At 47.9% G+C, this 17894-nt stretch overlaps 2 protein-coding genes and 1 non-coding gene across 9 annotated transcripts; all 3 read right to left on the bottom strand.

Annotated features, from left to right (window-relative positions):
* Positions 1 to 2278: 2278 nt before the first annotated feature.
* Positions 2279 to 7337, bottom strand: Sf3b4 (splicing factor 3b, subunit 4). The gene is made up of 6 exons (NM_153053.4): positions 7236 to 7337; positions 6744 to 6872; positions 5760 to 6302; positions 5314 to 5520; positions 3035 to 3208; positions 2279 to 2864 (listed from the first exon to the last, which is right to left on the bottom strand). Exons 1-6 carry the CDS (start codon positions 7267 to 7269, stop codon positions 2677 to 2679), a joined length of 1275 nt encoding a protein of 424 aa, NP_694693.1. The 5' UTR covers positions 7270 to 7337; the 3' UTR covers positions 2279 to 2676.
* Positions 3356 to 3482, bottom strand: Gm22027. Its single transcript, XR_003954772.1, has one exon. It is a non-coding gene; the product is annotated as a small nucleolar RNA SNORA19 (small nucleolar RNA).
* Positions 7338 to 8124: 787 nt separating the features above from the next.
* Positions 8125 to 17894, bottom strand: Mtmr11 (myotubularin related protein 11). 7 transcript variants are annotated; one of them, XR_003954300.1, is made up of 17 exons: positions 17585 to 17894; positions 17124 to 17214; positions 16630 to 16751; positions 16315 to 16375; positions 16033 to 16175; positions 15517 to 15595; positions 15275 to 15410; positions 14970 to 15057; positions 14758 to 14846; positions 14548 to 14672; positions 11965 to 12031; positions 11700 to 11770; positions 11078 to 11281; positions 10634 to 10807; positions 9854 to 10036; positions 9197 to 9490; positions 8125 to 8757 (listed from the first exon to the last, which is right to left on the bottom strand). XR_003954300.1 is itself a non-coding variant. In XM_006501153.2 (17 exons), the coding sequence occupies exons 1-17, from the start codon at positions 17648 to 17650 to the stop codon at positions 8611 to 8613; spliced, it is 2046 nt and encodes a 681-aa protein (XP_006501216.1). In that variant the 5' UTR covers positions 17651 to 17887; the 3' UTR covers positions 8125 to 8610. The 7 variants fall into 7 exon arrangements, 4 of the variants coding, with proteins under 4 accessions (XP_006501216.1, NP_852074.2, XP_030108336.1 ...); XR_375501.2 differs by having other exon boundaries at positions 11078 to 11197; positions 17585 to 17893; XR_003954299.1 differs by having other exon boundaries at positions 9870 to 10036; positions 11078 to 11244; positions 17585 to 17888.

The raw sequence follows: 17894 nt of genomic DNA, 5'->3' as shown, positions 1-17894 counted from the left end.
CCATGTCAGTGTAAGTCACCCAATGACATAACGGAATGAGAGAACTTGTATCTTTAATGGCATCTGGCCATCCCCAGTAGGAGGCCAATGATTCCAAAAACTCTCCTGGCAACAACTCTCTGCCCCACCTCTACGAGCGGGGAAGCTTTGCCAATGCTCTAGGAGTACTCTTAGTCTGCTGGCTGGAGCACTCTTTCCAGGATGGTACTTGGAACAGCTCTGCCCACATGGGCCCCAGGGACTAGCCCTTTACTAGACTTTCATTGATGAACCCTCTTAAGGTTTAATACATCTTTTAAACACATTATTCCCCATTTTAGGTTTAGCCAGGCCTTGCTGGAGGGAAGCTGTGTCTTCTCTTTCAGGTGCTTCTGCACACTCTGCACTATTTCCTAGCTTTGCAGAAATCTATCACCCATCAGCCAAGGGCAGCATAAGCCTGTGGTCCCAGCTAGCAGGAGGCTGAGACAAGTTCCATGCTTGTCTGGGCTGCAGAATGAGTTTAAGGGCATCTTAGACCCTGTATCAAAATGAAAAGTACAAAGAGGATTCAGTCCCCAGGACTGCAAGCAAATTAAAAGGGAAAATACGAAGTTTATTTTAAATTCTGAGGGAAGACTTAAATCAAGTACTTCATCACCTCCCCACGCCCCTGGACAAGGTTCAACAACACAGGTTTCTTCAGGTTAGGTCAGGCTCCCTAAGGAGTGGAGCATTCCCAGCTTCCACTTACACATTTCCTTGTCCAGCCTCACAGCCTTGCTATTGTCTGTTGGGTTGACTCTCATATTTACATCTCTAATCCAAGTCTGCCTCCACCTGCTTAGTCAATTTCACTACCTGGATGCCTGGGGCAGTTCATATTCCTGGGCAAAGAGCCCACAGCATCCTCCCTTACCTCAAGGTTGTTTTGAAGGGTTTTGTTTGTTTGTTGTTGTTGTTTTGAGACAGGGTTTCTCTGTAGAACCCTGGCTGTCCTGGAACTCACTCTGTAGACCAGGCTGGCCTCAAACTCAGAAATCCACCTGCCTCTGCCTCCCGAGTGCTGGGATTAAAGGCATGCGCCACCACTGCCCAGCTGTTTTGAAGGGTTTTTATGGTCACCAATGAAAAAGAGCTGAAAAGCACTAAAACCTCCAGCCCAACCTGGCTCTGACCTCAGCCTTCACACAGCCTTAGTGCTAGATCCACCTTTCAAGAGAACTCCAGCTAGGAGCATGGCAACCTCCCAATTCCAACATTCTATTGACAGGCAGGAGGACAAGGCCTGTTGAGAACCAGGTAAGGCTTCTGGGTTAGGATTAGGCTAGATCATCTTCTTAACTCTGGCTTGTCCTAGGAACTATGTAGGCCAGACTGGTCTTGAACTCAAGAGACCCACCTGCCCGCCTCTGCCGGGGTCAAAGGCATGCACCACCATGGCTGACTAGTAAGACCATCTTCCGACCAAAAACCTAGACATCACTATTTTCCGAAGAAGTCTTCCTGAACATTCGGACCAAGTTAGATGTTCTGACAGTTTAACACTTGCTGTGTTCATCCTGGTCACCAGCAAAGCCTTTGCAGGAACCATAAACGTTAGAGTGGAAGAATGGAGAATGTGAACGCAATTAGGACTAAGATCTAAGCGTCATTCACTGAACATCTGCTTTCCTCACTCACCCTGTCTAGCAATTACTTAAGACATTCCCATGGCTCCAGATGAAAGCCATGGTAATAACACTCAGGAGCTGAAGCTTCCTCTGAGCATGGTGTCTTCAACCCCAGCAGAGGCAGATCTGAGTTCATGGCCAGCCTGGTCTACCTAGTGAATTCCAGTAGAGCCAGGGTTACAAAAACCAGCTCAAAATAAAATAAAATAAAATGGCACAAGGCTTCCCTCCATATTTTAATGGTACTTTCCATTGGTTGGTCATCTATTTTTTAAATATAAGCAAACATACACACACATATATGCACTACCCCCTGGATAAAGGTAGCCAATCATATATATATATATGGGTGGATACACACACAGACCCTATTTCATTTACTATGACCCGCACAATCTTTCACAAGAATATATCATCTTTCTCCTCTGGTGTCAAGGAAGGAAAGCAGAGCAAGTACCCAGGATGCACTGCTGCTGAGCTGTTCTCCCAGCTCCTTGGTTGTTGCAAAGCTGTAAAGCTCTATGTGGACTTACCAGTGTATCATACCAGCCCCTCTCAATCAAAGACACTTCCCAGCCAAATTCCAGATAGTGCTACAATGGATACCCCTGTGCCCATCACTCTTTGCTAGCACATCACCAGACATTTTATTTCTGTTGCTAATGCCTCCATACTATAACAAGATAAGCTCTATTCCAAGTACATGCAAGATAAATCCTTACAATGTAAACACCTTCCCTTTTTCATACTGTTCCTCCCACAAACCCAGACTCCTCCTAAAAGTTACTTCACCAGAGAACAAACAAGAAGCATAGTTTTATTTTTCTATACATGTGTAAAGAAATTAGGACCAACATTTTAAAATAAAAATGAAGAAAATCCCCAGTGGAAAACATGACATTGGAATGGGGACAGAGTTACTGAGAAGGGTCAGTACATTAGCCTTGACAAGCTACAGCATCTCTGATTGGTCCAAGAAATGAAGATAAAGGGAGGATAAAAGGAGGAGACAAAGGATGGCAATTTACTGAGGAAGTGGGCCCCGAAGAGGACCACGAGGTGGAACTGGGGGCCGTGGAGTGGGTCTGGGTGGCGGGAGGGGCCCCCGCTGGTAGCCATAGGGAGGGGGTCTTGGAGGACCCGTGTATCCATGAGGGGGCATCAATGGAGGAGGCCCACGCATGCCGTGTGGAGGCATGGGACCTGGGTGACCTGCAGGAAGAAAAAGAGTTAACAAAAATGAAAACAGGAAGCAGCTAATGTGGAGATGAGTAGGGATGAGAGCAGGAATGTGGGAAGTCAAAGAAAGGGCACCAGACAGGGCGAGGGGCAAAGAAAGCTGCACAAAGGCAAAGATAAGAAATGGGCTAGCACCCACTCACCCATGGGAGATCCAAAAGGAGGCCCTCGGGGGGGCATGCCCATTGGAGGAGGTCCAGGATGAGGCATTCCAGGAGGTGGCCGAGGTGGTGGCTGCCCCCCAGAGCCCGGAGGCCCAGCATGGGGGTGTCCTAGGCCATGGGGGCCATGGTGGGCCAGCTGCATCTGGGACATCCCTATGGATAAACCACACAAGGAGACAGTGACAAAAAAGGAAACCAAAGCAAAGAAAACAGAAGAGTGCACAATGATGACTTAAACACAGTGACACCATTCTTAACCCTTCCTACAGTAAAGCCCAGCCAGTGCCACGTGCTCAGGCAATCTGTCTGAAGGTGACTGACAGCACTGGCTAAAGTAGCCATGCTGCTAATATTCCCCCAGGTTTATTTAGCACATCAGAAATATCTTTTCTCTTGATGTGAAGAAAAAAGACAATGAAATGTGCATTCACTTTCCTTCTGACTTAAACAGAGAGATGGTGACAGCCAAGGATAAAACAAGCAGAATTTTTGCTCTGTGTAGGACAGGACTTGGGTGGAAATTATATGCCCGTGCAATGACTTAATTCTAAAAGGCCAGTAAGAACGCCTTAGGAAGAGCAGGCCTGGTAGCACATATCTGACCTGGTAGCACATATCTGAATTGCCCAGAACGCTAAAGGTAGAGGCAGAAAGATTAGTAGTAGCTAACTACATACCTAGCAAGTTGAGACCAGCCTGGGGCACAGGAGACTTTGGTTCAAAAAAAACAAAACAAAACAAAACAAAACAAAATTTACAAAACCCGCTAAATTATAAAAAAAAGAAAAGAAAATTTTAGCCTGCCATGGAGTGCCCACTTTTAATCCCAGCACTAGGGAGGCAGAAGCATGTGGATCTGTGTGAGTTAGCTAGCCTAGTCTACAGAGTTCCAGGCTAGCCAGGGCTACACTGTATTCAAAAACAAGTCCTTAAGAAGACAAGAGAGGGCTGGTGAGATGGCTCAGTGGGTAAGAGAACCCGACTGCTCTTCAGAAGGTCCGAAGTTCAAATCCCAGCAACCACATGGTGGCTCACAACCACCCGTAATGAGATCTGATGCCCTCTTCTGGTGTGTCTGAAGTCAGCTACAGTGTACTTATATATAATAAACAAACAAACAAACAAATAAATCTTAAAAAAAAAAAAAAAAAAAAAAGAAGACAAGAGAGTGGATGTCAACTGCTCCAAGCAGAAAGTTTGGCATGTGTGAACACCAAACAGTAAACATGACAATGCCTGTAAGTTAGGCCAACCAAGAGGACCCTGAGCGCCAGCAGTGAGACCAGGTTTTCTTCTGTAAGTAAAGGCAACAGAAGAATTTTAAGGAAATGTCTGAGCTGGGCGTGGTAGCGCACGCGTTAATCCCAGCACTCGGGAGGCAGAGGCAGGTGGATTTCTGAGTTCAAGGTCAAAAGAGAATTCCAGGACAGCCAGGGCTACACAGAGAAACCCTGTCTCAAAAAACAAAAAAACAAAAAAAAAACAAAAGAAGAAGAAAATGTCTGTGAATACCCTGGAAAAGTTACTCAGTGAAAGTAGATGAGTCCCTGAGTCAGTGACAGGAAGTGAGTGCAGTCTGAGCACTGGCTTGTGACCAATGACAAAAACATAAGCTAGACTTGCTCTGCAAAGTGGAGGACAGAACAGACAAAGCCCCAGAGTTGTAAACTGGGCTCCTACAAGTGAGAACTACTGAAGATGGTGTCAGAAAGAGGAAAGTTAAGTGTGGGTTGAGCAGTGGCCTTTTCTAGCCTGCCAAGAACCTAAGACCAGAGACCAATGGTAAATTAGCACCTTCACATTTAACACTACAGAGAAACAAAGAAAAGAGAAACAAGCAAAAAATCTACACAAACATAAAAAAAGGAGCCGATCCAGGTTGCTATGGTTGACATTAGAGAAATCTAGAAACACGCACGCCTTTAGTCCCAGCACTTGGGAGGCAGAGGCAAGAGGATCTCTGAGTTTGACACTGCCAGCTACACAGAGAACCCGTTTCTCAAAAAGCCAAAAGCAGAAATGTCTTCTAGATTTGGCAACCTTGGAAGCAGAGGAGAGGTTGAGAGTTTTGCCCAGTACAAGCTATCCTTTAGGAAATACAAGAACTGGAGATAAAACAGGAGCACCAACACGTACAAAGTACTGTCTGTTTCTGAAGAAAAGGAGGACTCTGGACTATTTTCATCCAAGACTACCAGGACAGACAGTAAGAAAGCCCCTCTCACAAGCTCAGCTCCTTCCCAGCACAGAGCCCTTACCTGGATGGGGCATCCCACCTGGTGGGAACGGGTGAGGATGTGAGTGTCCGTGACCGGGATGTCCAGCCCCTGGAGTCCCTGCTGCTGGGGGGCCATGTCCTCCAGCCCCAGGTGGCATAGGTGGTGGGGGCATGGCTGGGGGAATCCCAGGAGGGAGGGCCCCAGGAGGTGGCACTGGAGGTGGAAAAGAGCCAGGAGGCGGCATGCCTGTGTAAGAAATGGAAGACAGTTAATGTCTTGCAGAGCTCCAGCCTCCCCCCTGCAGGCTTCCCTTCAGCTTCACTCCATCTGCCAACTTCATCCGCCAACTTCATCCCTTCCACCAGCACGCCTCACTCCTGTCTCACTGCCCAACAACTTAGCAGCTTACTCTACCAGGGCTGCTTCTGCCTCCTGAGCCTCCCTCCCAAGAGCCTCACTGGCACAGTCTGAACTCCAAGCTGTACCTGGTGGAGGAAGCCCAGAACCCAGGGATGAAACCACGGGATTGGGGGCAGAGGGCGGAGGGGGTGCATCGGCAAACAGCTGGTGAGGGCGGTCAGCCTGGGACAGCGGGTTCTGGGCTGCCAGGAGTCTTTCAGCTGCTGAGCCATGGCGTTCACCCTTAGAGTCCTTCTTGAAGGCATAAGACACAGTGATAGGACGGTTACACAGGTACTGCCCGTTCATGGCCTCAATTGCTGCATCCGAAGCATCGAAGGAGGCAAAATTAATGAAGGCGTAACCCTTGGAGTTGCCTGTGTCAGGGTCCCGCATGATCTTGGGGGTCTGTAGGATGACTCCAAAGGCGCTGAAAGTATCGTAAAGCAGCTTTTCATCAATTTCTGGGTCCAGATTTCCAATGAAAATGTTGGCTCCCACATCCAGGTTTTTGTTGTGAGCTGAGGCCTTGTTCACCCGTATTGGCTTTCCATAGAGTTTGATCATGTTCATAATCTTAATGGCATAGTCGGCATCTTCCTCGCTCAGGAATTCAACAAAGCCATAGCCTGGGGAATCAATGAAAAAAACAAAACAAAACAAAAAACAAACAAACAAAAAAAACCCATCATTCAGGGGAAGAGACTCAAAATGAAACATTAACTCCCCAGCCTTCAAACACAAAGAACATAATAGATAATAGCTGGGCGACTGCACGTGCACGTGCTTTTAATGCCACCACTTCGTAGCAGAGGCAGGTGGAGCTCAAAGATCGTGACCAGCCTGGTCTACAGAGCAAGATCTAGGACAGCCAGGACTACACAGAGAATGGTTGAGAATGGTTCCAGAAACTAGAGCTAAGAGAAAATATTCCAGAAACTGGGAATTGAAGCTGAAGGAGAAAGCAATCTTTAGGTTGCTCATTCCAAAGGCGCTGTGCCTAGCGGCTGAGCCTCTTCGGGGCCGGTTAACCCTCTCCAGGGCTGATTCCTGCCCCGTACCCTACTCACCCTGGTGCTGGCCAGTGACTCTGTCCTTGGGCATGTGGGTGTTGACCACTGGCCCTGCCTGGAGAAAGAGCTCCCACAGCAGCGGCTCACTCACTTTCTCGTCCAGACCGCCCACGTACACCGTGGCATCTAAAGGGAAGAAGCAGGCGATGAGGAGTCGGCAGTGAAAAAGAAGACAAAAACCAAAAACCGTCGCCTAAAGCCCTGAAATTCCCTCTGCCACCATCATCTAGAAAATCTGCTACGTCTAATTTGGCATTCTTGCTGGTCCGGTACTCCCGGGAGGCTTTTGTCTTCTTGGTGGAGGGAGCTGATCTAGAAGCATCGCTTCTCACAGGCCTCGGCCTGCACCCGGCCTCGCGGCCAGCCAGGTGCCCAGAGGTCGGTGTCCCACCGGGGGGGATCTCGTCTACCACCCCAGGGGGAACGCTTCCGGCACTAATCTTCCCTCCACTTCCCTGCTCCTATCTTGGGCTCTTCTCTCCCAATTACCCTGATTCCGTTCGGAGATCGGTCCGGCAGCCATGGCGAAGGGGCTCCCGCCGTCTCTAAGCAGCAGCACCGCCCCCTGACCTCAGTTACAACTTCCACTTCCGGGCCAAGGCTCACGTTGGGCGGGGCCGGCGCCGGGGGGGGGGGGAGGAGCCGGAAGCGATCGCGGCCATCTTAGGGGTCGGAGTCTTGTCTTTCGGAAGGGAAAGGCGCTCTAGGGCTGCTGCTGTAGTCGGGGCGGAACGGATGTGCTCAGCCCGTCTCGACACAGTTAACTAAAGCCCCGGATGCTTCCAGACTGTTAGAGGCTCACACGGCTCCCCAAACGCACATTCAAGTGCAAAACCAGGCTTTGTACGTTCTGTGACGCAGAGTTGTGTCCTAAGTGCAGGGCCAGGACTGCCTTCTGGAGCGACCTATTATTTAGTGAGGTCCACGACGCTCGTGCAGACTCGCCCTCGGCCTAGACTTGAGCCTGAGGTATTTTGTTTTCCCCTAAGTGTCAAATCTCCGCTTATCTTGGGAAATCTGGGACACGAAACCGGGTTGGGTTGCGGGCTGGTATCGAAGCTTTAAGGAGCAGACATGGATCTCTTGAGTTAAAGGCCAGCCAGGTCTACAGAACGAGTTCCAGGACAGCCATGGCCACACAGAAAACCTGTCTCAAAAAACAGAGTTCCAGCTGGCCTAATAGACACATAGAGACCATGTCTCAAAAAAGGTGTGCGGACCCCTTCCCCCATATTTTATGTGTATTTCTTCCAGGCCACGCCTGACTTGGATCCTTTATTTCCTTACAATAATTTGGGTGTTTTTCTCAGTTCACACCCTCCCCTCCACCCCCACGGCTTTGCTGAGATCTTCATTCAACACAAGAAAATACCAGCAATGTGTAGAAATACTGTGCTTTAATGAACTCCTTAAATAGAAACGCTGCTATGAAAATATACAGTGGGAGGAGACGGTTTCTCCCTTATTCACCTCGTTCCCACAGAAGACTAAGAAAAGATTTCAAAGTAGTGTAGAGAGGTTGCGAATGAGGTCTCTAGGACATCATTGTTGGGACTGATGAAAAGGGTCTCTCATGTCACAGTTTTGACGGCCATCCAAAAGGTACAGAATTGCCTGGGAAAAGGGGCAATCACATTCTGAACTGGTCTTGTTTCTTAGTTTTCAAATCACAAGAAATGAAAATAGCCCCAGAAATCAAACAAATCGGGAGACCTTTAGGTTGGTAGCGCCACCATCTGCTACAGAAACGGGCCTTCTAAGTGAACTCTGCAGACTGGAATGCCAAAGCTGAGGCGTCAAGGTCAGACAGGAAGATGAGCAGAGACCCCTGCCCTGCCTCTGAGAACGACGCTAACAAACAGTTTCAGCAGATCTGAGAGAGGATGGTATTCGGATCTCTTTTCTTGCTCTGGTCCTCGGGAGATATTCTTGGTGTCCATTGTCTTAACAGTTCCTGAAGGTGAGAAAGCTCATCCTGAAGGGCAGAGACTGTGAGAGCTGAGGAGCCCATCTGGGGAGGGGCAAAGCGCACAGAGGAAGACTGTTACAGGGCTTGCTTCCTGGTTCCTTTTTTTTCCCCCTTTTCTGTTTTTTGTTTTGTTTGTTTTGTTTTTCCAGTTGGGTTTCTCTGTGTAGCCCTGTCTGTTCTGGAACTAGCTCAAACTCAGAGATCCACTTGCCTCTGCCTCCTGAGATCTAGGATTAAAAGGTATGCGCCACAACTACCCGGCTATTTTTCTACTAAGATCCTTGGTACTTCTAGAGTCTTAAGTGATCTTTCCCTTCTAACAGTGCTCTAGATTCTACATGATCCAAGCCACAGGCAGTTTTCTCACCATCTCCTATCCCAAGTGGGCCCAGTTTGAAAAATGCAATGCTACTCCCCAGTTCCTCCAGCCCTTTGCCTTTCCAGCTCATTCTCCCCCATCCAGTCTGTCTTCCCTTCTCACCTGGACCTCAGGCCTGCCCCTCAGGTAACAGCGTTTCCAGAACCTGATCTGTGGTCCCAGATATCCAGGCAGCAGTAGCCCGGGAGGTAAAGGGCAAGCTCCCCAATGTGAGGGGAGCCCCCATTCCTGGTCAGCTAGGCTTTCGGAGGATCTGGCAGGTCGAGGGAGCCAATGAGAAGAGACTGCCAGCAAGGAGGAGCTGTCTTGCCAAGGACAGAGCTGATTCAGTGGGGTCAGGGTCCCTCTAGAGAACAGCCACATAGAACTAGGGGGTCCAGGAACCATGAGGCTTTGCTAAAAGAGAAGAAGTCAACAGACAACTGAGAAGTGGGAAGGGATACCTAGCTGCCCCTGACTCATTGTTCCAGTGACAAACTGCGGCCCCCTCCCTCTGACCTCCCTTCTCCTCAGCAGACTAGGGTTTTGGGCTTACTGGGTTGATTTTAGAGAAACGTATAATATATGGACATGAACCAAAATGAATATCAAAAGAACATTGTCTGCTATTCTAGAACAACTGTCTTGCTGAAGGCTGGCTGCAAGTGACAGCTATAAAAGATAGTGGTGTCTTTCTCTGAGGGACTCGGATATCCTGTCATTCTCATCTAGTAGTGGGAACCTGAGAGAGTCAAGGGAGTTGAAGTGTAGGTATCTTACCTGCTGTCTAGAGAACCTGCTGTCTGGGCAATGCTCCGGATCGTAGCCAGGATTAAGGAACTGTGATATCTGTTCCTTGCTGTAGCGTAAATCCCAGTCCCAGACAGACAGATGTAAGTTAGCAGAGCTTCCAGCTAGGGGCTGGGAGTACTCAGGGGTGTAAACTTGTGTGTACGAGTTGAACTAAATAGAGGAAACAAAGAAACGGGTGATGGGTGCTTTGAGCTCAGGATTGGTTTTGTGGATAAAAGCACTTGCCATTGAGACTGAGGACCTGAGTTTGACTTCCCGGAACCTACACAAAGCCAGACACATAGCTCAGGGCCTGCCGTTTCAGTGCTACTACAGGATGCTGGGGGGGAAGAGACAGAAGAATCCCTAGAAGTTCCTGGTCCAGCCAGCCTGGAGTAAGCAGCAGACAAGCAACAGGGACTCTGTCTCAGTAGGTGGAAGGTGAGTACTGATGCCTGAGGTTGACCTCTGACCTCCACAGGACTATGACATATACACGGTCACGGTCACACGCATAAATGTGCACAAACTCAAAAATTTTAAACAAGGTTGGTTAAACCAGTTTGTGTCCCTGTCCTACACCTGGAACAAATTATAAACCTTACCTCCTATTTCTGGCATCACATACAAAACAAAAATCTGATCCTAAGAGTGAGCACCCACCCCACCCCCCCCAACCCCTTCCCCAAACCTCAAGCTTCCTAAACCAAGACCAAATTCCAAAGTTTGAAATGCTCAACAGGAACAAATTAAAAAGAGGTCACTGACCTGTCCACTCTTCTTCCCGCGCTCCCAGGGAGTGTTTCTCAGAAAGGTGAGGGTGTCCGGAACCCTGATACTATCATGAAGAGCAAGAAGAAAAAACTCAGAGAATTCAAATTCCGCTGGAAACTGCTGGAGGAGCTGCCAGGCACAGTCAAGGAAGAGAGGAAACACCGGGGCCTGAGAAGAGAAAACAGTCGCATGGGGGTGTCTGCAAGCACCTGACAAAGGGGAGAACAAGAGCCAGAACAGGACACCAAGGAGGGCAGGGATTAAAACAGGAAGTGAGAGTAGAGTAGGGGTTCAAGGCTGACTCTCCTGAGTGTCCACTCAGCCCAGCAGCCCATTCAGACCGGGTTTGTGTCTAGTGGGCTAGGCCTTATCATTTTCTCACCTCTTCCCTTTAGTAATGTTAACCCACTCCAGACAGAAAACCTAAAGTGTCCTCACCTCCTCACTGGCTCCAGTGTCCCCGAGCCTGGTCAGGAAGGGGTGTCCAGCTGCCACCCACTCTCGCTGCACTAGTGACTGGAAACCAAACAATGTCCGGGCTTCCGGAGCCAAAAGCAGCTGGACGAGTGAGGAGAGGAGGCCATTGAAATCACGATCCCCAAGCTCTGGGTGACAAAGAAACAAAGAAGGGGGTCCAAGAAACTAGGGCAGGAGGGAATGAGAAGAGGAAACACGGGGAAAGGGGGAGGGGCACATAAAAGAAAGTGGGGAAAGGCAGGAGTGAGAGGGCACAGAAAAGTGACAAGAAAACCCAAATGAGTCAACTTCTAGAAACAGCCATTGTCACAGAGAAAGCAGAGCCACACTTCCCAACCAGTGTTCCCAGTGCCCTTCTCACCCTGCCCCTTCCCCATCTACTGAGGAAGGAGCAAGAAGGTCTAAAACCAGCTTGGAATTAGGGACAGCTCTCACAGTAGGGGACTGAGTAGCTCTGAAGGATGAATTGGCACTCACAGGAAGATGCTAGTACTAAAGGGGCACAAGGAAGCTCCCTTCCACACCATCCAATCACAGGAAGGACAGAGGTAAGGAATGGAAGGAGCTGGCTCAAGGAACTCACCTTGGAGCACTACAGAACGGACCCGAGATGTCACTAATACTGAGATGTCGCTGGCCTTTCGAAGACAAGACCTGGAAGGGCGTGTGATGAAGAAGGGAGTAATGTATTGGAAGAGAAGCAGATTCCCAAGTGCCTGCTCCTGCTCCTGAACAACAGTAACAGTCTTGGAAAACAGGCGGATTGATGGAAGGCCATTGGGAAGCCTAAGTCAAGAGAAGGCTGGAGAAGTAGGAATTATTAACCATGATTAGAAGGCTAGGCATACCTGACATAGTCTAACCACCGTGTTCCTTCCAAGGCTGAGAGCCATTTATCTTCAGCTACAGATGAGTCTAGCACAGAGGGAACAAGAAAGACAAGATCAGAACCCAGAGTCCAGGTCTGTACCCAGATGTGTAGTAACAATTTTGGAATTTTGGTTCCTTTAAAATCACAAATATAAAGCTGTCTTTTCATTTTAATCCCAGGTGTGGGGTGGGGGCTGCTTCAGATTGTCCACAGCAGCTGACTATGATTTGCCTCATGCTCTAGCAGAGGCATAGTTTTGCCAGCTGAAGATAGTTTCTGCGATTGTGTGACATTTGAAATTCTGGGGACTTTTCAGAGGGTATATAAATGCTAGAGTCCCTAGAGGTTGGTCTTTCAGGGAGGTTGGTTGAAGTTTTTTAGTAGTTGTGCTCAAAGAAAAAACAAAAGGAAAGAAATTAGATTCGGGAATCTCTCTCTCTCTCTCTCTTTCTCTCCTCTATTCTTTCTTTCCTATCTAGTGATAGGGGCTGAAACTGAAGGTGAGGGAGGATAAAGGGTGGGAAAAAGATGAATCCACAAAGTAGCAAAGACCAGCTACACAGATGGGATAAGAAGTCTGGTTAATTCTTAGAATTGGGAACAAAACACCCATGGAAGGATTTACAGAGACAAAGTTTGGAGCTGAAACGAAAGGACGGACCATCTAGAGACTGCCATATCCAGGGATCCATCCCATAATCAGCCTCCAAACGCTGACACCATTGCATACACTAGCAAGATTTTGCTGAAAGGACCCTGATATAGCTGTCTCTTGTGAGACTATGCCGGGGCCTAGCAAACACAGAAGTGGATGCCCACAGTCAGCTATTGGATGGATCACAGGGCCCCCAATGGAGGAGCTAGAGAAAGTAACCAAGGAGCTAAAGGGATCTATAGGCAGAACAACAATATGAACTAACCAGTATCCCCGGAGCTTGTGTCTCTAGCTGCATATGTATCAGAAGATGGCTTAGTCAGCCATCATTGGAAAGAGAGGCCCATTGGTCTTGCAAACTTTATATGCCTCAGTATAGGGGAACGCCAGGGCCAAGAAGTGGGAGTGGGTGGGTAGGGGAGTGGGATGGGAGGGTATGAGGGGACTTTTGGGATAGCATTGGAAATGTAAATGAAGAAAATACCTAACTAAAAAAAAAAAAGAAGTCTGGTTAAGATGTGTGTGATGCATGCTTTTAATCTCAGCACTCAGAGGCAGAGGAAGACATATCTTTGAATTCGAGAACAGCCTGGTCTATATAGTAAGTTCCAGGACAACCAGAGCTATACAGTAAGACTCTGTCTCAAAAAAACAAACAAAACAAAACAAAAACAAAACAAAACAAAAAAGCAAAAACAAAAACAAAAAAAACAAGCCAGAGCTGGGCAGTGGTGGTATACACCTTTAATCCCAGCATGTGGGAGGCTAAGGCAGGAAGATCCCTGAATTCAAAGCCATCCTGGTCTACAGAGTGAGTACTAGGAACAGTCAAAGCTGCACAGAGAAACCTTGGCTCACAAAACAAAAACAGAATAAAATAAAATGGTTTGGTAGTGGGGGTGAGGAAATGGCCTGGTGATTAAGACTGCACATTGCTCTTCCAGATGACCTCTTTGGTTCTCAGAACCCTGACAGTGTATCACAGCTACCTGTAACTCCAGCTCCCAGGCTCGGGTGATCCAACACCATTAGCCTTCACAGGCGCCCCCAAATACATGGCACATACACACACATATACACATGATTAAATATAAAATAAATTATAAAATATATGGTGCACTCAAGAGGCAGAAGCAGGTGGATCTCTGAGTTTGAGGCTAGCCCTGGTCTACATAGTAAGTTCCATGACAGCCAGGGCTACATAGAGAAACCCCATTTTGAAAAAAATAAAAAATAAATAAAATAAATAAAAAACAATTTACAAACAAAAACCCATCCTACTTCATTTAAAAAAGAAAGTATAGTAGCAGTTTCCTAAAACTGGGTATGAATTATGAATGAAGGCCTTAGATTTGATCCTGAACATTTTAAAAAGGCTTTTATGGGTATACAATATTATAAATAAAATTCATTGTACACTTAAGATGGGTAAAGTGAATTTCATAAAACTTTTTATTTTCATTTTTTGTTTTGAGATAGGGTCTTGTGTACATAGCCTAGGCTGGCCCTTAACTCATAGCAATCCTCTTGATTTTACTACCCAAATGCTGTGATTACAGGTATGTGCCACCATACCCATATTCAGCCAATAAAGTTTTATTTTTAATGTTAGAGATCAGGGTGTGGTAGTACATGCCTTTAATCCCAGATAGGAGGGAGGCAGGTAGATCTGAGAATTTGAGGTCAGCCTGGTAACACAGTGAGCTCCAGGTCACTACACAGAGAAACATAGAGACTATTTCAAAATAAATTAAAAACAGAAAAACATTTGTGGGAAACAGGTTATTGGTAAGTCTGTAGGCAATGAGGATGGGATAGAAAAATGAAAGATCAGTGGGTTAAAGGATCTATAATATGCAAAATAGTAAACCAGGTTAGGGTTGAGGGTTCAAAGGTTATTCTCACCAGGCAGGCAAAGGGCCCTCAGTTTCAAGTGGGCAAGTTGGATATCGGCAAGACTAGGCATCTCATCCATGGTCTCTACCAAGACAACATCAGAGTGCCCAGCCTGTAGCATCGACTCCACTGCTCTGGAGGGGAAGAAAGGAAGTTGGGAATGAAGGAAAGGGGTCTTCTCAGAATACCTAGCCCTTGGGTCTCATCAAGACCCCTCACCTGATATCTTCTTTGTTAGGGTCACTTGCTATATAGAAGCCTCCACATCGAAGAAGGTCACTGCCTCCGGGGTGGTGCCAGGACAGGCGCTTCAGATGAGCGAGAAGAAGGTCATTGTGAAGGAACTACATTTAAGCTACCTTTGCCCCCACGATGACCTCACAACAAGCCCTTCCATCCCTTGTCCCCTGACCCTCTAGTTTCAGACTGACCGGTCCACGGCCCTGATGGAAATGTGCAAATGCTCTTCTGACTTCACTGTCCAGAATTCGATTAGGGACCCAGAAGTAACCTGAAAGACTGCAAAACGAAGAGTGAAGTCACAGCCTTTCAGTGACCTGTGCTAAGAAAGCAGTTCTAACAAGGATGTTACTTTGGAAAGACCACTCCAAGAGATCTTGGGTTTTGAAACCAGCAGTGTCAGAGTCTGGAGTTTATGGGAAGTACTGGCTTGGAGGATCAAGGACCTCTGGGAAGATTGGGAGAGCTGCAGGAGAAGGGCAGATTGAGCCATCACCTGGTAGCTACATCGAACCTCTCATTGACCGTGCTAACCCTCCAGCCTCTGGCCCCTTGCTTCTTGCACTCTGTTTCCCAGTCTTCTAAAGTCTCCAAGAGAGGAATGGGTGGCTTTCTAGAGCCAGAAACCTTGCCTGGAGAAAGAGTGAGAAACAGAGGAAGAAGAAATATTTTGTCTAACTAGCCCCTTCCATTTCAAACTTGTTTCCCATTTCCTTGACCTAAAGCATCGTCGCTTACCAACTTTGCTCAGGGTTATTCCTCTATACTGCTGGACTTGACTGCTCTGAGCTCTGGCTTGAATGATGGCCATGGTTACCTGGGGAGGAGAGCATATCCTATCCTTTAGCCTCAGACTGAAGATGTAAAAAGGTTGAAATAGAGCATGTGTTTCTCTACCTTTACCACCAATATTGAAGAGCAGCTAAAACGGACGATAGAGAAGGGGACCTCCACAAGTGGTAGGTGCTGTGGCCAAAGGAACAAATCTAAAACCACAGACTCATAGAATATTAAGTTGGGAATTAATTAGGACTATTATCCAACTCTCCCCATTTTGCAGAGGTAAAAACCCATAGTTAACTGCTGCTCATAACTAACAGAGCCAGACTATAGAGTTCAGGCTCCTCCCCCTCATGAGACTGTCACTCTTCTCCTTAAGTGGAGTGGCGTGGGAAAAGGTGAGAGACCCTGGCGCATGGAGGGTACCCTGAGGTTTCTAGGTGAGAAGGGTTTTTCTAGGTAAAGGGTTCTTACCTGGAAGGCCTGAGGTGCCAGCCCTCCAGCCTCAAAACCAACTCGAAGCAGCCGGAAGTCCCGGCCATGAAGCAGAAGCTCTTCAGGAATGAACTTAAGCTGAGACCCAGGACGGAGAAGCTGCACTCTTGACAAGCCGCTCACTGAAGTCGAGGGTTAGCGTAGAGTGACCGTGGGATCTTCTGGGAGCATTTCCTCCACTCCACCCTGCCCCAGCCCTCAGTCTTCTGAGAACAGAAGGTAGAGACTCAAATGCCCCTTTTACCAAACCCTCAAACTTACCAGCCTCTAATCGACCAATGTTGATCAAGGCAAAATCATTTTCACTACTCAGAGGAGTATCCTAAAGGAAGCACAAGACTGATGCTACAGACATGACAGCCATCCCTGTCTTGCCTTGCTGCCTCCGCCCCTCCCCCGTAGAAGGCAGCTTCCATAGAAATAATTCTACCATTTACTGATACATTCACAAGAAAAACAGAGCATTGCTATGTAGCCTAGGTTAGCCTGGAACTCTCATGGTCTTCCATCTCAACGCCCCACCCCCCAACTGCTGGGACACCGCACCAAGCTTTTCTATTACACTAATCACCTCACCTGCTTTCGCTGCCATCCACAAGGCTGGAAGGTTACCCTAAAGTTAGTGCAGATCAGAGTTCCAGGCAGGTCTAGTCCTGGCCCTTTCCTTCGTCCTGGTGCCCATGCTAGGATATGCTCCCCTAAAAGGGAGAAAGAGAAGCAAAGGTCTAACTATCCCCAATGCTGCCCCACACTTCTATGTGGCTACTCGTCTATCCTTAGATGTAAAATTGAAGGAAAAGAATAGACTTTTTTTTTTAACTTCTAAAACCCTGCATAGAACGTGGCACATATACACTCACTGGTCTTTGGATAGTTAATAAGAAAAGTGGTAGCCGGGGTGAGAAAGCAGAATGAACAATGTCCAGGCCTTCCACAAGCTCTGAGGAAGGAGGCAGGAGAATGAGTCTCAGAAACACTTCGAGGAAAGGAATAGGGAGTATCTTTGGTGAAAACAAAAAAGGATGGGGTAGGAAGACTTTTAAAGGAATCTAGAGAGGTCATTTTATTACCTGGGAGACAACCAGAGGCCAGGCAGCTGCCAAGCTGATGACTGCTGGGCTCCGGCATCCTGTTCCCTGGGTTAGACTTCGGTCCAGAGAGCTGAGCAGGGGAGAGAGTTAATCTGGGACCCCCTAAACTCAGAATCTGGGATTTCTCCAGTAGCTGCCTTTGGAGACCCGCATTGAGTTCATTTGTTCGGGTTCTTCCCCCCCCCCCCCCCCCCCTTCTCTGCTCTGCTCTCCTCTCCTCTCAGGGAAATTGAGATCACTGACTGCGGCTGGCAGACAAGACAAGGAGGGGCTGGTTAATGGATAATGAGACAACTCGAGACTGAAAAAGGCAGACGAGCTCCATAACAGTTGATAAAACAGATACACCCTCCTCCTCTGAATCCTTTCCTTCCCCTTTAATTTCCACAGCATCCCATTCACACTCTCTTGTTAGCTACCCTCCCATTCCTTTTCCTTACCCCCATCTCTGGCTCCTCCTTCTGGGGGGCAATGTTGAAACTCTGGCCCCGGCCCCCCCACCACATTTCCCTGGCTCCATCCGGGAGTAGAGCAGCTAAGGGTGGGAGTCCTCAAAGATGCTGGCTCTTTTTGGGGAGAGGCTAAATCCTAGAGGTGGGGAGAAAGAGGCTGGGGAGGACGCAGCGGTAGCGGCATTTCGGATACCAGGAGCACAGTTCCAGGGGTCTTATTTGAAAGGTGTGTCCTGCCCAGACAGGGGAGGCTCTTTGGAAACTTCGGTGACTCTAAGAGAACAGGCAAGATGCCCAG

The sequence above is a fragment of the Mus musculus genome, chromosome 3, assembly GCF_000001635.26.
Source record: "Mus musculus strain C57BL/6J chromosome 3, GRCm38.p6 C57BL/6J".
Classification (NCBI taxonomy): domain Eukaryota; kingdom Metazoa; phylum Chordata; class Mammalia; order Rodentia; family Muridae; genus Mus; species Mus musculus.
This window is presented reverse-complemented; position numbering and strand designations above follow the sequence as displayed.